The sequence below is a fragment of the Oncorhynchus kisutch genome, linkage group LG16 (assembly GCF_002021735.2).
Source record: "Oncorhynchus kisutch isolate 150728-3 linkage group LG16, Okis_V2, whole genome shotgun sequence".
Taxonomy (NCBI): domain Eukaryota; kingdom Metazoa; phylum Chordata; class Actinopteri; order Salmoniformes; family Salmonidae; genus Oncorhynchus; species Oncorhynchus kisutch.
This window is the reverse complement of record NC_034189.2, coordinates 44,543,515-44,560,109: the sequence shown is the minus strand read 5'-3', so window position 1 is coordinate 44,560,109 and position 16,595 is coordinate 44,543,515. Positions and strand designations below refer to the sequence as shown.

The 16,595-nt window shown below is 43.2% G+C and overlaps 1 protein-coding gene across 1 annotated transcript in view; it reads right to left on the bottom strand.

Annotated features, from left to right (window-relative positions):
* The window catches only part of LOC109890590 (sodium channel protein type 2 subunit alpha-like), a 35,769-nt gene extending 29,328 nt beyond the window's left edge, over positions 1-6,441 (bottom strand). Inside the window, exons 1-4 of the mRNA XM_031792512.1 lie at positions 6,159-6,441; positions 2,937-3,256; positions 1,380-1,498; positions 182-271 (exon numbers count right to left, since the gene is read on the bottom strand). Of these exons, the coding sequence (XP_031648372.1) occupies positions 182-271; positions 1,380-1,498; positions 2,937-3,203 (476 nt within the window). The 5' untranslated portion in view covers positions 3,204-3,256; positions 6,159-6,441. The remainder of the gene's footprint in view (positions 1-181; positions 272-1,379; positions 1,499-2,936; positions 3,257-6,158) is intronic.
* Between the last annotated feature and the right edge of the window lie 10,154 nt (positions 6,442-16,595).

Here is a 16,595-nt window from a genome sequence, read left to right as displayed (position 1 = left end):
CTTATGGTTTCTCACAGTAAAAATGTCTGAGAAACGCAATTACGCATTCTCACACTGGAAACAGAATTGTATCTTGTGTCTTACAAAGGAAGCTCGAAAAACTGGTGTTAATTGAATAGTGTAACAGCCAATAATAAGTAACCTATAGGAATTAAATCTAGAATATACGTAAATTACTTACTCAACATTCTTGGCCCAGTCCGGGGGGTTGCTCAGAGTCATAAAAGCACAGTTGGTCAGAATGGTGAACATGATCAACATGCTGAACATCGTACAGAGACACAAGTCAAGGAAAGAACCGAACACGTTCAGAGACACATGTAAAGCAATGTCACATCAAGGCTAACTAATAATGAGGATTAGGCCCAGAGTGTTCCGTGACCATAGGCCATAGGCTATCCGTTTTGTCACCAAAACCCGATATACTATCCACCACTGCAACCTGTATGCTCTCGTTGGCTGGCCCTCGCTTCATATTCGTCGCCAAACCCACAGGCTCCAGGTCATCTATAAGTATTTTCTAGGTAAAGCCCCGCCTTATCTCAGCTCACTGGTCACCATAGCAGCACCCACCCGTAGAGCGCGCTACAGCAGGTATATTACACTGGTCACCCCCAAAGCAAATTACTCCTTCGGCCACCTTTCTTTCCATCTCTGCTGCCATTTAATTGGGGAGGAATGGAGAGGACTGGAACGAACTGCAAAAATCACTGAAGCTGGAGACTCACATCTCCCTCACTAGCTTTAAGCACCAGCTGTGAAAGCAGCTCACATATCACTGCACCTGTACATAGCCCATCTGTAAATATACCATACAACTACCTCATCTCCATACTGTTATTTTTTATTTTTATTTTGCTCCTTTGCACCCCAGTATCTCTACTTGCACACTCATCTTCTGCACATGTATCACTCCAGTGTTTAATTGCTATATGGTAATTATTTAGCCACTCACTATGGCCTATTCATTGCCTTACCTGCCTTATCCTACCTCATTTGCACACACTGTATATAGACTTTTTCTATTGTATTATTGACTGTATGTTTATTGTTCCATGTGTAACTCTGTGTTGTTGTTTGTGTCGCACTGCTTTGCTTTATCTTGGCCAGGTCGCAGTTGTAAATGAGAACTTGTAAAGGTGAAATATATATTTTTTATAAAAAATTACCCGGAAAAACTCCATGCCCTATACAGCCTAGAAATATCGACCCACAGTTTTTCTTGGTCAGGTCACATGGTCACAAACCACTCAGGGACCCCACTACCATAACATATTTTCAAAGTCAACATACAATTTAGTCACATTACTCTCACGTATTTGCTCTATATGACACCAAACTATATCAAACCAAACCTTGATATAGATGTGAAAGGATATGAGTGTACTAAAACTGCAATTGCTATTCTCCGTAGAGGATTGAAGGGACTTAGGATGTAACAGGCAGGAGTGGCGTTGAAACGGAATATTGCCTTGCCGCGATTTAATACTATAAATGTCTGAAAGAGACCGAGAGACAGAGAGAGAGAGAGAGAGTGAGGAAGAGTTGAGTTGCCCAAATGAAATGCAGTAATATGTAGTACACCTTCAACTGACTATGGAACTAAGACTACAAGAAGTGACTGTGGCTGTGAAACACACCCATCCCAGCTGTACACACCACCACAGCACCAAGGCAAGGCCAAGACATTGTCCTCCAGTGTTGATGGTGTGCTGAGGCTGTCCTGTGGTCCTGTTACTATTGGTGTTGATCCTTCTGTCTGGCAAGCTCAAACCACAGAGGACAGGAGAGCAGCCAGGCAGTCCCTCTCTCTCTCTCTCAGATGGACTCATGATATGTGTGTGTGTGTGTGTGTTTCCGTCTATGTGGGTGTGTATGTGTGTCTGATCATGGCAGTGTGAAAGTGTTAGGTAGGCTCTGTAAACAGCCGTCCTACAGAAGGGGCTTCTACAGTACATTGTGTCTTGATGATTACATGAAAGACTCAGCTGGGGCCACAGTTTCGCCCAGTTCCTGTCACTTGTGCATTGGCTGCTAGTTAGGCTTGGCACCATCTGAGGAGGACCCTAGAGTGTTGGCTGCTAGTTAGCCTTGGCACCATGTAAGGAGGACCCTAGAGTGTGGCTGCTAGTTACCCTTGGCACCATGTATGGAGGACCCTAGAGTGTGGCTGCTAGTTAGCCTTGGCACCATGTATGGAGGATCCTAGAGTGTGGCTGCTAGTTACCCTTGGCACCATGTATGGAGGATCCTAGAGTGTGGCTGCTAGTTAGCCTTGGCACCATGTATGGAGGACCCTAGAGTGTGGCTGCTAGTTAGCCTTGGCACCATGTATAGAGGACCCTAGAGTGTGGCTGCTAGTTAGCCTTGGCACTATGTATAAAGGACCCTAGAGTGTGGCTGCTAGTTAGCCTTGGCACCATGTATAGAGGACCCTAGAGTGTGGCTGCTAGTTAGCCTTGGCACCATGTATAGAGGACCCTAGAGTGTGGCTGCTAGTTAGCCTTGGCACCATGTATAGAGGACCCTAGAGTGTGGCTGCTAGTTACCCTTGGCACCATGTATAGAGGACCCTAGAGTGTGGCTGCTAGTTAGCCTTGGCACCATCTGAGGAGGACACAACATGGCACATGAAGGCAGCATAAGGACATGGCACCATGTTTCCACTTTGGAGCACAGTATGCTAGCTTTGTTTAAAATTCTGAACATTCTGTGAACTCCTATGTGTCATTATTGGCCAGCAGGGGCTAATGTGATTGCCATGGAGTCTTGCAATGTCTTGTGAATGTATCATAATGCTTTTGAATAGAAAAATAGACCAAACCTTAAAGGTTGTGGGTGGGGTTTAGCCTGAGTCCCATATGACATGAAATAGGAGTTGGCAAGACAGCACAAACAGATCTGGAATTTAGGCTAGGTGTGGGTGTGACCAGTACCTTCTGGTTGGAGTAGAAGGGGTCCAGGTCCTCCAGAGGGGTGGAGACAAAGCCTTGGGGGATGTCCCCGTAGATGAAGGGGAGAGACTTCCCTGCCTCCATGTCGCTGTTGGGCTTAGGCTCGTTGTCGTCATTGCTGTCGCTACAGTGGTCAACGCGGGGTTTCCGGGCCTCCTCCTCGGCAATGCGCCTTTCGATGGCGGCAAGCGAGTCGGGACAGAAGCGGCAGAAGCTGTCAGGTCCGGGCGGTACAAGCAGCTGTGCCATCTTGTCATGTTGCTCCTTCACAGGGAAGCTTGGGGCTCCGCCAGGGCAGGGGGCTGGGGAGAGAGGGAGGGAGGGAGATCAGGAAGGCCCAGCTACAACATTTAGCCTACAGCACATGTTGTGCATGGCAAGTTGCCTGGGATACAGCCAGTACTCTACTGTATGTTTAGGCAAATACTCTCCCCTCCCCCTAAAATGAACGTCAAATATGTACAACTGAAACATGAATGGCAATATAATCTTAATTTCCCATGACTTCTGCTGTAAATTACTGTACTGTAGCACCATGTTCAGATATACCATTACGTCATCATACACAGGGACCTGGTTTATTTCTCTCTCTGATGGACGATCAAAGAGACTTAGTGTAGCATCCTTAATCCTAGTATATTATCTCTTAAAGACATCAACGTGGTAAGAGCATTACAGGGTAATGTGCACGCAGCTCATGCATGTAGATATATCTACTGTTGAGAGTGAAACCCTGGATGACTGTCAACCAGACACACACACACACACACACACAGTGAAAAGGAAGGGAGACATTAGAGAGGGTTCGCACAGTTCCTCTGCCCGCATTGAACTCTGGGTAGTCTTTCTTTCGAGATGCCCAGGGGGTCATAGGCGGGGACAAGGGCAAGGCGAGAGGGCTGAGGCTGGTGACAGCCGAAGAGGGACCTGAACTGATGCAGAGGGACACAGACAGCCTTGGCCGAGGCCAACCAAACTGGACATCAGAAGCCTGTTTCAGCCGAATTAAAAATTATATTTGTATGAGAAGGGAAGTGGTCACCAAGTTAAATGAGATATAGCTGACCACAGAGATTTTTTAAGCTTATTAAAATGTAATTCTATGTAGGTGACTTTCAATATGTCCCCAGGGTTGTCACTGCCACTGTGGTTGATTTAAAAACAGCCAACAGCTGTGGATAGATCACACTCATTGTGGATACATCTGTGATGGAAATAAACACTCATTTTCTCTCTCACCATGGCCTGATTCTCCATCAACATCAATCAACGCCCACACACACCTTCCTCTCCGCCATTTATCTTTTTTTACCTCTCTCCAAAGGCCTACCCTGTTTCCTCCAGAGGCCCAGGGAGAAATACAAACAAGAACTCCCCTAAAACCCAAGTGGGCCCTTAGAACAAAGCCTGTACCTTTAAGACAACACATATTCAGAGGTCAGTGAGGGCAGTGGGGGCCTCCCTGTCTGGGAGCAGGGGCCAGGGAATAGGACTGTGTTCCCCCACCGGCTCCTCTCTCATCACATCTTTAGCACTGTGATCCTCGTAACAGAATGGTACTACTGACATAGCCTTCATTGTCAGTCTTTACCATGTAATATTTCTGAAACGATGGAGGAGCTGCAGTTGTGTCACCTTGCAACCCTATACTGTCTGACTTATGAGGCTACTACTGACACATGGCACATCCAAAACAGTGGCACAGCACCCAGCATACACTTCCATGGGGCTCCTAGGCCAGCCGAGGAGGGATCACATTTGCATTCATCAGGTTAACACCATTTGGGTTCTGATTGCCATTTGAGCAACTGACATCAAAGTAGGTGTTTTCAGAGTTGATTGGTGTTTCTACAGACTATAAATAACAATTCAATTAACTATCTACTAACCCTAACCCTTATCCTAACCCTAAACTTAACCGTTACCCTTATCCTAGCATTAGCCCTTACCCTATAACCCTTATTCTGAACCTAACCGTAACCTTAGCAACCAGTTGCTTATCAACAGAGAGTTTGTTGATAGTATGACCATCGTTTCAGCATCTACAGATGGATTGTCAGGACTATCTAAATAAAGTTGTGACTCGAAATCACCTTTGTTCTAATTCATGGCATGGAATAGGCGCATAAATGAGGAATTACAGTGACCTCATATATCCTATGGTTCTTTGTACTGTAGACAATATCTGTGTCACTGTTTGCTAGCTAGCTTTTCCCATAGGGAGCTTCATAAACACATCTGCTTGTGTTCTAAAGACAGCCTGGGGATCCACTGCTCCGATGTGTGAGTTAGTTGACAGCACGTCACCTAAGAGCCCTATGAGAGGTTTACTAGACCCTATGCTAGTACACACTCCCCCAACTGAACCAGTCTCTGAAGGCTTGTTTTGCCTGGAGTCTAACAACACCGCAGACACTGATTATTTCTATACTCTAAAGATGAATTAAATGGTATCTCATGTTCTAGCATGCATCGGTAGCTATACTGTCTGGTATATTAGGGGTTTGGAATGGACATTACATTTCCGAATACATTTCAAATCAAAAGGTAGTCCTGGGTGGATGGCATTTATTCAAAGAATGTTTAAAATGTCGACCTCCACATTTAAAAAGGTTGTTTTAATATGATGATGTCTGTCTGTGATAGGGATAAAGAAGCTTCGGGAATATCATACTCGGCCTGTGATCAATATCACAGCTGGAATTTGTCAGATCTGTTCAAAGTTACACGAATCCCTCGAGACTTTATGTAGGCTGTTATCAACACATAAGTATGTACTCAAGACATACATTAAAGCAATACATACGGTTGTTAAATCAATACATTAAATGTGACACATGAGTCGTAGTAACCGTTCATATTAGTACGTATTGCTGCGTAGCCAGATTTTCTCTGAACACGTCTGCTGTCCATGGTGCTGAAACGCGAATCAACACAGAAAACACAAATTTGGGGCTCATACACCAAACGGCAGACAGAAACAAATTGGTAAGCTACTAACAGAGACACAGGTATGTTGTCATCATGAGACGCATAGCCAAACACATGAAGGTGTGAAACAAGTTAGGAATCGATTGATGGTTAATAAATCCGTCTCGACAAGTGCAGTGGTTTGCTTTTAAATACGTTGCGTAGCCTTATCACGAACAATAAGCACAGGCTACAGGTATAATCTGAAAGAGAAGGTGAGGCTAGTAGCCATACCTTAATTGTCGTGGATTCAAAACGAGCAGGGGAGGCGGCAGCTGTCGCCATATTGACGTATCCGTGTATTTCCTCGAATTTACCGCTTCTCATGTGTAACATCTCCGCCCTGCCACCACCATCTGACACGCACATAAGTCTCCAAATTCGAGGCACTCAGATCATAGTTGGAAAGGGCGAGGAACATTAAGTAACAAGAGTGGCTATCTCTCTCAATCACCACAATCCCTGAAAACACAGCGACGTGAGTGAGTGACAAAGGTTCCCAAGCGCGCGTCAGCCACCCAACTGAATGGGTGTGAATGGATCTCTCACAGTGCCTGGGCGTGCCCTTACCCTTACGGGTTGCTTATTCCTTGTAATGGATCCACTATGGATGCTGTTAGCTGAAATATGGATAAACATTTGCATTTTGCCACTACATTCTCTAAGTAGCAGTGTTTCATTTATGACCATGAGAATATCTTATGTCCATGACACTAGAGTCATCTAAGAAGCAGTGGTGACATCTATTTTTCCATTGTCTAGACATGACCGCAAATGACTCAAGCTACTTGAACAATATCGATTGGAAATATTATCGTGATCAACGTTTGCTCAATGCGTTCGTGTGTTTGAGTAACACACATTTAGAGACCACAAAATCCCTGCCAATTTTGATAAATGCATTGCAAGAAATGTATATGTCAATTGAAGGCAAATCTGTTAAACAATAGGCTTCTTGTCATTGATATGTATTACAACAAATTAAATGATCTAATTGCGACACCCATGTATAAAAAAGTAAAGCCAATAATTTGGAGATTATAAGAAAGAAGCATGGGAAGGTAGCTTAAATAATAATGTATTGTCATTAATTGTCTATGTCAGGGGTTCCCAAACATTTTCACTCGGGCCCCCAATAGGAACACCCTGCACTCCCCCTGCGCGCACACGCCACGTCTATTTCTACGGGCACAATCACTGTTCATGACCAATCAACATCTTGAACCCCATTGAAAGACTGTGGATTGAGTTGAAGAGGTCAGTCCATAAGAGCAGAGGAATGATATCAAGTATCTGGAAATATTATGTATGGAGGAATGGTCTAAGATCCCTCCCAATGTGTTCTCCAATAATGTGTTCTCTCATAAAACATTTTACAAAAAGGCTCAGTGTCATTATCCTCGCAAGGAGAGGGTGCTAGAATATTGAAAACAGGGATTTTAGTATTTTTTGCTAATCTTTATCAAGGGTGCCAATAATTATGGCTAATTGCCAATGATATCTCTAGATGTCTGATAGGGGGCGCTGTTTTAAAGCCACCAATCAGCCATTTTGGTACTCCCCTCCGTTGTAAAAAAAGATTTTGAAATGCATTTATTAATGTCTACATTCGTTTTTGACAAGTATGTTCTATAAGAGACACCTTAATGCATACATTTAAATTATATTAAGGGAACTTAACATTATATTATATATATAAAACGTATTCCTTAAAAAACACATTTGAGAGTGCTAATGATACTTTGCCCACTACAAAAAAAGAAATATTTAAAAACATGCAATTTTGTCCCTTCATTGACACGATGTTGAATTCCTTTCATTCCTATGGAGGACTGCTCCTTCTGGGGAGTGCCAATATGGCGACCGATGGCTTCAAAGCCTCTTATTGGCCATTACATAGCATCAACCATCCAGGTTATCATTGGTTATCTTCTTGTATTGTTTGTGTGAATGTTTTCTGAAATCCAATAATACAAATTAGTAAAATAATTTTTGGGGAAGTCTGACATAGACTGTATTAAATAGAATGGATTTGCGGTCCGGATTTTCTGTCTTGATGTTACAAAAAAATACGGAGATGCCTAGATGCAAGTTCCACTAGCCTACCTCTCAGCTGCTGCTCAGTCACTCCATAACTCTGCTTCCGCTTGTTCACGAGACGGTTCGAAGAAACGTAGATCTGTTGTAACAGTAAGCTATTGCAAAAATAAGCAGAACACAAACAGGTTGTTTAGCAATTCCGTATTTTATTCAGGAGGGGAGTTACATGCCGATAGGCAAGTTATATGTAGACTACACAGCATATCGTACAAGTAAGTCACAGACAGGCAGTCAATAGCGACGTAATGTTTAAGCCATTGTTTAGCATATTGGCAAACATTGGCTAAACTTGAGGCAGACTGCTAACTATATGGCAGTAAACTACAAATATTACATCACACAAAACGCGAATTGTTTTTGCCCCAATGCAATGTGTAGACTACGTCTTGCTTGTGCTACGGCAATATCCGTTACAACAGATAGACGGTTGTATAATTAGACTTCTTATACAGTGAGCTGCAAGAGTATTGGGACAGTGACGCTTTTTGTTGTTGTTTTGGCTCTGTACTCCAGCACTTTGGATTTAAAACGATAACAATGACGGAGGTTTAAGTGGAGAGAATCAGCTTTAATTTGAGGGTATTTTCATCTATATCAGGTGAACGGTTAGAAATTACAGCACTTTTTGTACATAGTCCTTCCATTTTAGGCGACCAAAAGTATTGGGACTATTTCACTTCTATGTGTATTAAAGTAGTCAAGTGTAGTAGTATTTGGTCCCATATTCCTAGCATGCAATGATTACATCGAGCTTGTGACTCTACAAACTGGTTGGATGCATTTGCTGTTTGTCTTGGATGTGTTTCAGATTATTTTGTGCCAAACAGAAATAAATAATGTATTGTGCCATTTTGGAGTCACTTTATTGTAAATACAAATGGAATATGTTTCTAAACACATCTACATTCATTTGAATGTTACCATGATTGAGGATAGTCCTGAATAAATGGTGAATAATGATGAGTGAGAAAGTTACAGATGCACCAATATATCCTGCCCAAAAACCTTCAATTATTGTAATAGGTTTTGCATGTCTTTAAAATATATTTGTGTGTAACTTTTTCACTCATTCAATGCATCCAACAGGTTTGTAGAGTCACAAGCTTGATGTAATCATTGTGTGCTAGGAATATGGGACCAAATACTACACTTTTTGACTACTTTAATACACATAAGTGAATTTGGCCCAATACTTTTGGTCCCCTAAAATAGGGGGACTATGTACAAAAAGTGCTGTAATTTCTAAACGGTTCACCTGATATGGATGAAGACACCCTCAAATTAAAGCTATCCGTCTGCCCTCATTGTATTATTTACAAATACAAAACTACAAAAAAATGTGTCACTGTCCCAATACTTTTGGAGCTCACTGTATATTTTTGGAACGTATGTTCAGAAATATGAGGAAGTGACATAGGCTACATCATCAAATCAATCTTAATTGGTTGAGGCTTCAGAAGAGGGTGAATAAAGAGAGAAACATAAATGTGTGTGAATAACACATGCACAGTATGGGATTTGGATTCTTAGATTTGGATAAGAAGTTTCCAGAAGGGGAGGGACGGGAGCGAAAACTCTGTATTCGTAGCCTTGGCCTGAAAAGAAACTCCAGCTCACTGGTGATCTTGATCCTCCACAACTGCACCAATCTGAAAACACCAAATATAATGGAAGAAATCCTATTAGATGATTTTTGTTCCACCTATCCAGCCGTTTCATTCAGATCAATGCAGAAGACGAAGGATAGGACACAAGGTCAGGGTGCCACTGTAGACTATTGAGAAGCAGGCTCTGTCAGATGGGCTGTAGTGTGGGTGAAAAAGGCTACCCGTCTGTCTTCTAAGCACAAGCCATACTTGAGTATTGTAAAGAACTGCACTTCCAATTTAAGAGCAACATGTGTTCTCTCTGAAGTGGCACTCAGGGAGAACTGGCAAGCAGTGGGTGTGTGTGCCTCCTGAAGGAGAGCCACCCTGTGATTCTTGCAGGTCCCTGCCCTCTGCTGGTGAAAGTGCATTTTTACAACAAGCCAAGAAAGCAGTGTGCCACCAATCTCCTAATTATCCATCTCCTTCAAATACACATCTAACCCCTCAAAATATACCTGAATTTAACACAGAACATGACATTTTTGTTTTTTTTCAATCCTATCATAGTGAATAAAAAAGATGTAGTGCTGGTTAACCTTGGCGCCCATGTGGAGTGTCTGACTGTTTGACATTCACCTGGCTCCTCATCAAGGGAAGTTCCCGAAGCTGCCTGTCATCATGGTTACACTGTTCTCTTCTCATTACCGTCTCAGTGATGAAAGTAATACGTGTGAGTTTCTGTCACATACACGCCGCGCACACAGACACAGAAACACACACAGGCATTCGGAAAGTATTCAGAAACTTTGACTTTTTCCACGTTTGATTATGTTACAGCCTTACTCTAAAATTGATTAAATCAAATGTTTACCTCATGAGTCTACAAACAATACCCCATAATGACAAAGTGTTTTGAAATGTTAGCAAATGTATTTCAAATCAAAAACAGAAATACCTTATTTACATAAGGGAAAGGGGGATACCTAGTCAGTTGTACAACTGAATGCATTCAACTGAAATGTGTCTTCCGCATTTAACCCAACCCCTCTGAATCAGAGAGGTGCGGAGGGGTGTCTTAATCGGCATCCAGAAGTTCGGAACCACTCTTCATAGAGCTGGTCGCCCGGCCAAACTGAGCAATTGAGGAAGAAGGGCCTTGGTCAGGGAGGTGACCATGAAACCTATGGTCACTCTGACAGCTCCAGAGTTCCTCTGTGGAGTTGGAAGAACCTTCCAGAAGGACAACCATCTCTGCAGCACTCCACCAATAAGGACTTTATGGTAGAGTGGCCAGACGGAAGCCACTACTCAGTAAAAGGCACATGACAGCCCACTTGGAGTTTGCCAAAAGGTACCTAAAGACTCTCAGACCATGAGAAACAAGATTCTCTGGTCCGATGAAACCAAGATTGAACTCTTTGGCCTGAATGACAAGCGTCACGTCTGGGGGAAACCTGGCACCATCCCTATGGTGAAGCATGGTGGTGGCAGCATCATGCTGTGGGGATGTTTTTCAGCGGCAGGGACTGGGAGACTAGTCAGGATCGAGGGAAAGATGAACCCAGCAAAGTACAGAGAGATCCTTGCAAATCCTTGCTGAAAACTTGCTCCAGAGCACTCAGGGCCTCAGACTGGGTCAATGGTTCACCTTCCAACAGGACAACAACCCTAAGCACACAGCCAAGTACATGCAGGAGTGGCTTCGGGACAAGTCTCTGAAAGTCCTTGAGTGGCCCAGCCAGAGCCCGGACTTGAACCCGATCGAACATCTCTAGAGAGACCTGAAAATAGCTGTGCTCCCCATCCAACCTGACAGAGCTTGAGAGGATCTGCAGAGAAGAATGGGAGAAATTCCCCAAATACAGGTGTGCCAAGCTTGTAGCATCATACCCAAGAAGACTCGAGGCTGTAATCGCTGCCAAAGGTGCTTATTTATGTAAATGTTATACTTCCGTTTTTTAAATGTTTAACATATTTGCAAACATTTCTAAAAACCTTATTTTGCTTTGTCATTATTGGGTATTGTGTGTAGATTGACGAGGGAAAAAAAACAGTTAATCCATTTTAGAATAAGGCTGTAATGTAACAAAATGTGGAAAAGTAAAGTGGTCTGAATACTTACCGAATGCACTGTACACTCGCATCACGCAAACACACATACACACACACACTCATACATAATCTCCCAAACAACGATCACTCCATCGACAGACACACCCAAGACTTCAGTTTAGCATGACTTTTCAAGAAGAACAAACTCGGGTTTCTCCAAACACCCTCTTCATAAGCCTTCAGGCATCTAATCAAACTATTGATCAAGCGCTGATCCAAACCTCGACCTGACATTCAAAGTGACCACAGGCATATGCAAAAAATATATTTAAAAAAATTGTCACAATGTGACATTCCAGACACATTACATTCTCCTCGAGTAGAAGGAGACAATTGAAGGTGGCTGGGATGTCATATTGTGACAAAATCTTTAGTTGTTTATCAGGCTGGCAGAGCATGTGACTGACCTCACTGTGCTCCTGAAACAATGTCAGCTATGTGACTGAGGTGGAGCTCATGGCTCCTGTCCCCTCTTGACATTTGGCTGTGACTCTGCTAACGGTTTCATTAGAGGGCTAGTGGTGAATGTGAGTGCCTTGCAACAGCTTGACCCTTACAGCTCTGTGGTATTTAGGGTTATATCATGCCATAGTACTCAGTGGGTGTTGGGAGTTAGTTAGCCACTCAATACACTGTATATCTACTGCACTTCCTGATTATTCCAAGACTGAAAAAATAGTAAAAACTGGATAGGGAAAATTCAGAATAAATGGCCTCTATACACTTTAAAGGAATTGTACTTGCTTCGGTCAAATGTTGATTTATTTAAAACTGTTCATTTAGTCAGATGTTATTGTTTTCTTACTAACCTCCATCTTACTGGTGGACATGTAATTGTGCAGGACAGGAAACCTGTAGGAGTCTAGGGGGAACACACACAAGCCAGAGTCAAAACTTCCCGAGTAACCTCTGACCTATTCAATAAACTGGCTCGAGTAAATAGTGCATTGAGATAACAAAGGAAAACAGAGGAGGAAAATGAGTTCATATTAAGGGCTTTATAATTACGGACTCTATTTCCTCACCTATAGATACGACTATTCACTATGGGGTCAGGGTGCAACGCTTTTCAGAAATGTTAATCAACATGGCCGCCACTGTTTAAAGATGGATAAGTTTAGATCTGTGTGCGTAGGCTGTAATAGTAGGGGGATTTTATTGAACCTTTATTTAACTAGGAAAGTCAGTTAAGAACAAAGTATTATTTACAATGATGGCCTATCAAAAGGCAAAAGACCTCCTTCGGGGAACGAGGGCTGGGATTAAAGAAATTAAATATAAATATAGAAGAAAACACGCATCACTACAAGAGAGAAAACACAACCCTACATAAGGAGAGACCTAAAACAACAACATAGCAAGGCAGCAACACATGACAACACAGCATGGTAGGAAATGTTAATTATTCTAAGACAGCCATTTAAAAATGATAGTGTGTGTCCATCTCACAGATTTCAGTACATAAACGTTAGTGCACACCAGATAAGTGACACGTGATTTGTAGCAATGAAATGTGGCCAATGCAACACATTTATATAAGTATATATTTACTAACTAACTGGTGCAGGGAATCTCCACTGTTTAACCACCAAATAAGATTACACGATTACAGCCAATGTGGACATGTGTTCCTGGGCTTAATTTGATTAAACTCCTACTTGGTAAGTGACTGCTGCTGTGTACATTAAACTTTAGTATAGGGACAATGTCCATCGCCTGCTATAGTCCAGTCTGACCTTGTGTGATAGTGTTGAACCAAGCGGAGCCTCCAAACAGTAGATTTCTACTCCCTCAATGGTGCTACTTTGTTTCAAATAAATCACAGGCAAGGGTGTGTGTATTCATTAGTTGCAATCCGTTGCAAAACCTTTTGTCTGTTGGATAATGCTTTGCAAAATAAACTGTTTACTGTTTGCTTTAGGTGTGATGGTGTGGGGGTGCTTTGCTGGTGCCACTGTCTGTGATTTGTTTAGATATCTTCTCCAGCATGGCTACCACAGCATTCGGCAGCGATACATCCCATCTGGTTTGAGGCTTAGTGGGACTATCAGTTGTTTTTCAACAGGACAATGACCCAACACAACCTCCTGGCTGTGTAAGGGCTATTTGACCAAGAAGGAGAGTGATGGAGTGCTGCATCAGAGGAACTTCCCTCCAGAATCACCCGATCTCAATCCAATTAGTTGGACCGCAAAGTGAAGGAAAAGCAGCCAACAAGTGCTCAGCATATGTGGGAACCTCTTCAAGACTGTTGGAAAAGCATTCCAGGTGAAGCTGGTTGAGGGAATGCTAAGAGTGTACAAAGCAGTCATCAAGGCAAAGGGCAAATATACAATATATTTAGATTTGTTTAACACTTTTTTGGTTACTACATGATTCCATATCAAATCAAATCAAATCAAATGTATTTAAATAGCCCTTCGTACATCAGCTGATATCTCAAAGTGCTGTACAGAAACCCAGCCTAAAACCCCAAACAGCAAGCAATGCAGGTGTAGAATCACGGTGGCTAGGAAAAACTCCCTAGAAAGGCCAATACCTAGGAAGAAACCTAGAGAGGAACCAGGCTATGTGGGGTGGCCAGTCCTCTTCTGGCTGTGCCGGGTGGAGATTATAACAGAACATGGCCAAGATGTTCAAATGTTCATAAATGACCAGCATGGTCGAATAATAATAAGGCAGAACAGTTGAAACTGGAGCAGCAGCACAGTCAGGTGGAAGTTGAAACTGGAGCAGCAGCATGGCCAGGTGGACTGGGGACAGCAAGGAGTCATCATGTCAGGTAGTCCTGGGGCATGGTCCTAGGGCTCAGGTCAGTTGAAACTGGAACAGCAGCATGGCCAGGTGGACTGGGGACAGCAAGGAGTCATCATGTCAGGTAGTCCTGGGGCATGGTCCTAGGGCTCAGGTCCTCCGAGAGAGAGAAAGAAAGAGAGAAGGAGAGAATTAGAGAACGCACACTTAGATTCACACAGGACACCGAATAGGACAGGAGAAGTACTCCAGATATAACAAACTGACCCCAGCCCCCCGACACATAAACTACTGCAGCATAAATACTGGAGGCTGAGACAGGAGGGGTCAGGAGACACTGTGGCCCCATCCGAGGACACCCCCGGACAGGGCCAAACAGGAAGGATATAACCCCACCCACTTTGCCAAAGCACAGCCCCCACACCACTAGAGGGATATCTTCAACCACCAACTTACCATCCGGAGACAAGGCTGAGTATAGCCCACAAAGATCTCCGCCACGGCACAACCCAAGGGGGGGGCGCCAACCCAGACAGGATGACCACAACAGTGAATCAACCCACTCAGGTGACGCACCCCCTCCAGTGACGGCATGAGAGAGCCCCAGCAAGCCAATGACTCAGCCCCTGTAATAGGGTTAGAGGCAGAGAATCCCAGTGGAAAGAGGGGAACCGGCCAGGCAGAGACAGCAAGGGCGGTTCGTTGCTCCAGAGCCTTTCCGTTCACCTTCCCACCCCTGGGCCAGACTACACTCAATCATATGACCCACTGAAGAGATGAGTCTTCAGTAAAGACTTAAAGGTTGAGACCGAGTTTGCGTCTCTGACATGGGTAGGCAGACCGTTCCATAAAAATGGAGCTCTATAGGAGAAAGCCCTGCCTCCAGCTGTTTGCTTAGAAATTCTAGGGACAATTAGGAGGCCTGCGTCTTGTGACCGTAGCGTACGTGTAGGTATGTACGGCAGGACCAAATCAGAGAGATAGGTAGGAGCAAGCCCATGTAATGCTTTGTAGGTTAGCAGTAAAACCTTGAAATCAGCCCTTGCTTTGACAGGAAGCCAGTGTAGAGAGGCTAGCACTGGAGTAATATGATCAAATTTTTTGGTTCTAGTCAGGATTCTAGCAGCCGTATTTAGCACTAACTGAAGTTTATTTAGTGCTTTCTCCGGGTAGCCGGAAAATAGAGCATTGCAGTAGTCTAACCTAGAAGTGACAAAAGCATGGATGAATTTTTCTGCATCATTTTTGGACAGAAAGTTTCTGATTTTTGCAATGTTACGTAGATGGAAAAAAGCTGTCCTCGAAATGGTCTTGACATGTTCTTCAAAAGAGAGATCAGGGTCCAGAGTAACGCCGAGGTCCTTCACAGTTTTATTTGAGACGACTGTACAACCATTAAGATTAATTGTCAGATTCAACAGAAGATCTCTTTGTTTCTTGGGACCTAGAACAAGCATCTCTGTTTTGTCCGAGTTTAATAGTAGAAAGTTTGCAGCCATCCACTTCCTTATGTCTGAAACACATGCTTCTAGCGAGGGCAATTTTGGGGCTTCACCATGTTTCATTGAAATGTACAGCTGTGTGTGTTATTTCATAGTTTTTATGTCTTCACTATTATTCTACTATGTAGAACATAGTAAAAATAAAGAAAAATCCTTGAATGAGTATGTGTGTTCAAACTTTTGACTGGTACTGTACATGAATTTGTACAATACAAACTCTTGTTTTCATTTGGAGGAAAGGGTTTTTGTTGCAACAGACAACACGTGTTGCAATGGAATCTGACTAATGAATACACCCCAGATCAATCCTCCCCATTTATGTGAATGCATTGTAGACACAGAAATCAGAATGGGTTTCCTTCAGTATAGTATCACCACACAGGACAACATGACTGACGATGCAAAGATGGCAGCACACAAACCTATAAGCCATACTGTATAGTCTCTAGTCCAAGCAGGATGAGAAGGGTACAGTAACTAAGACTAGAAATGTGTTTACAAGTTAAAGGGACTACAGAGGGTTCACCCAGTTTAAATAATGTGGTACAGTAGGGTCTATGTGTAGACAGGGCAGAGTCTGTGATGTCAGAGGGCTGGGCAGGGCCAGAAGGTGC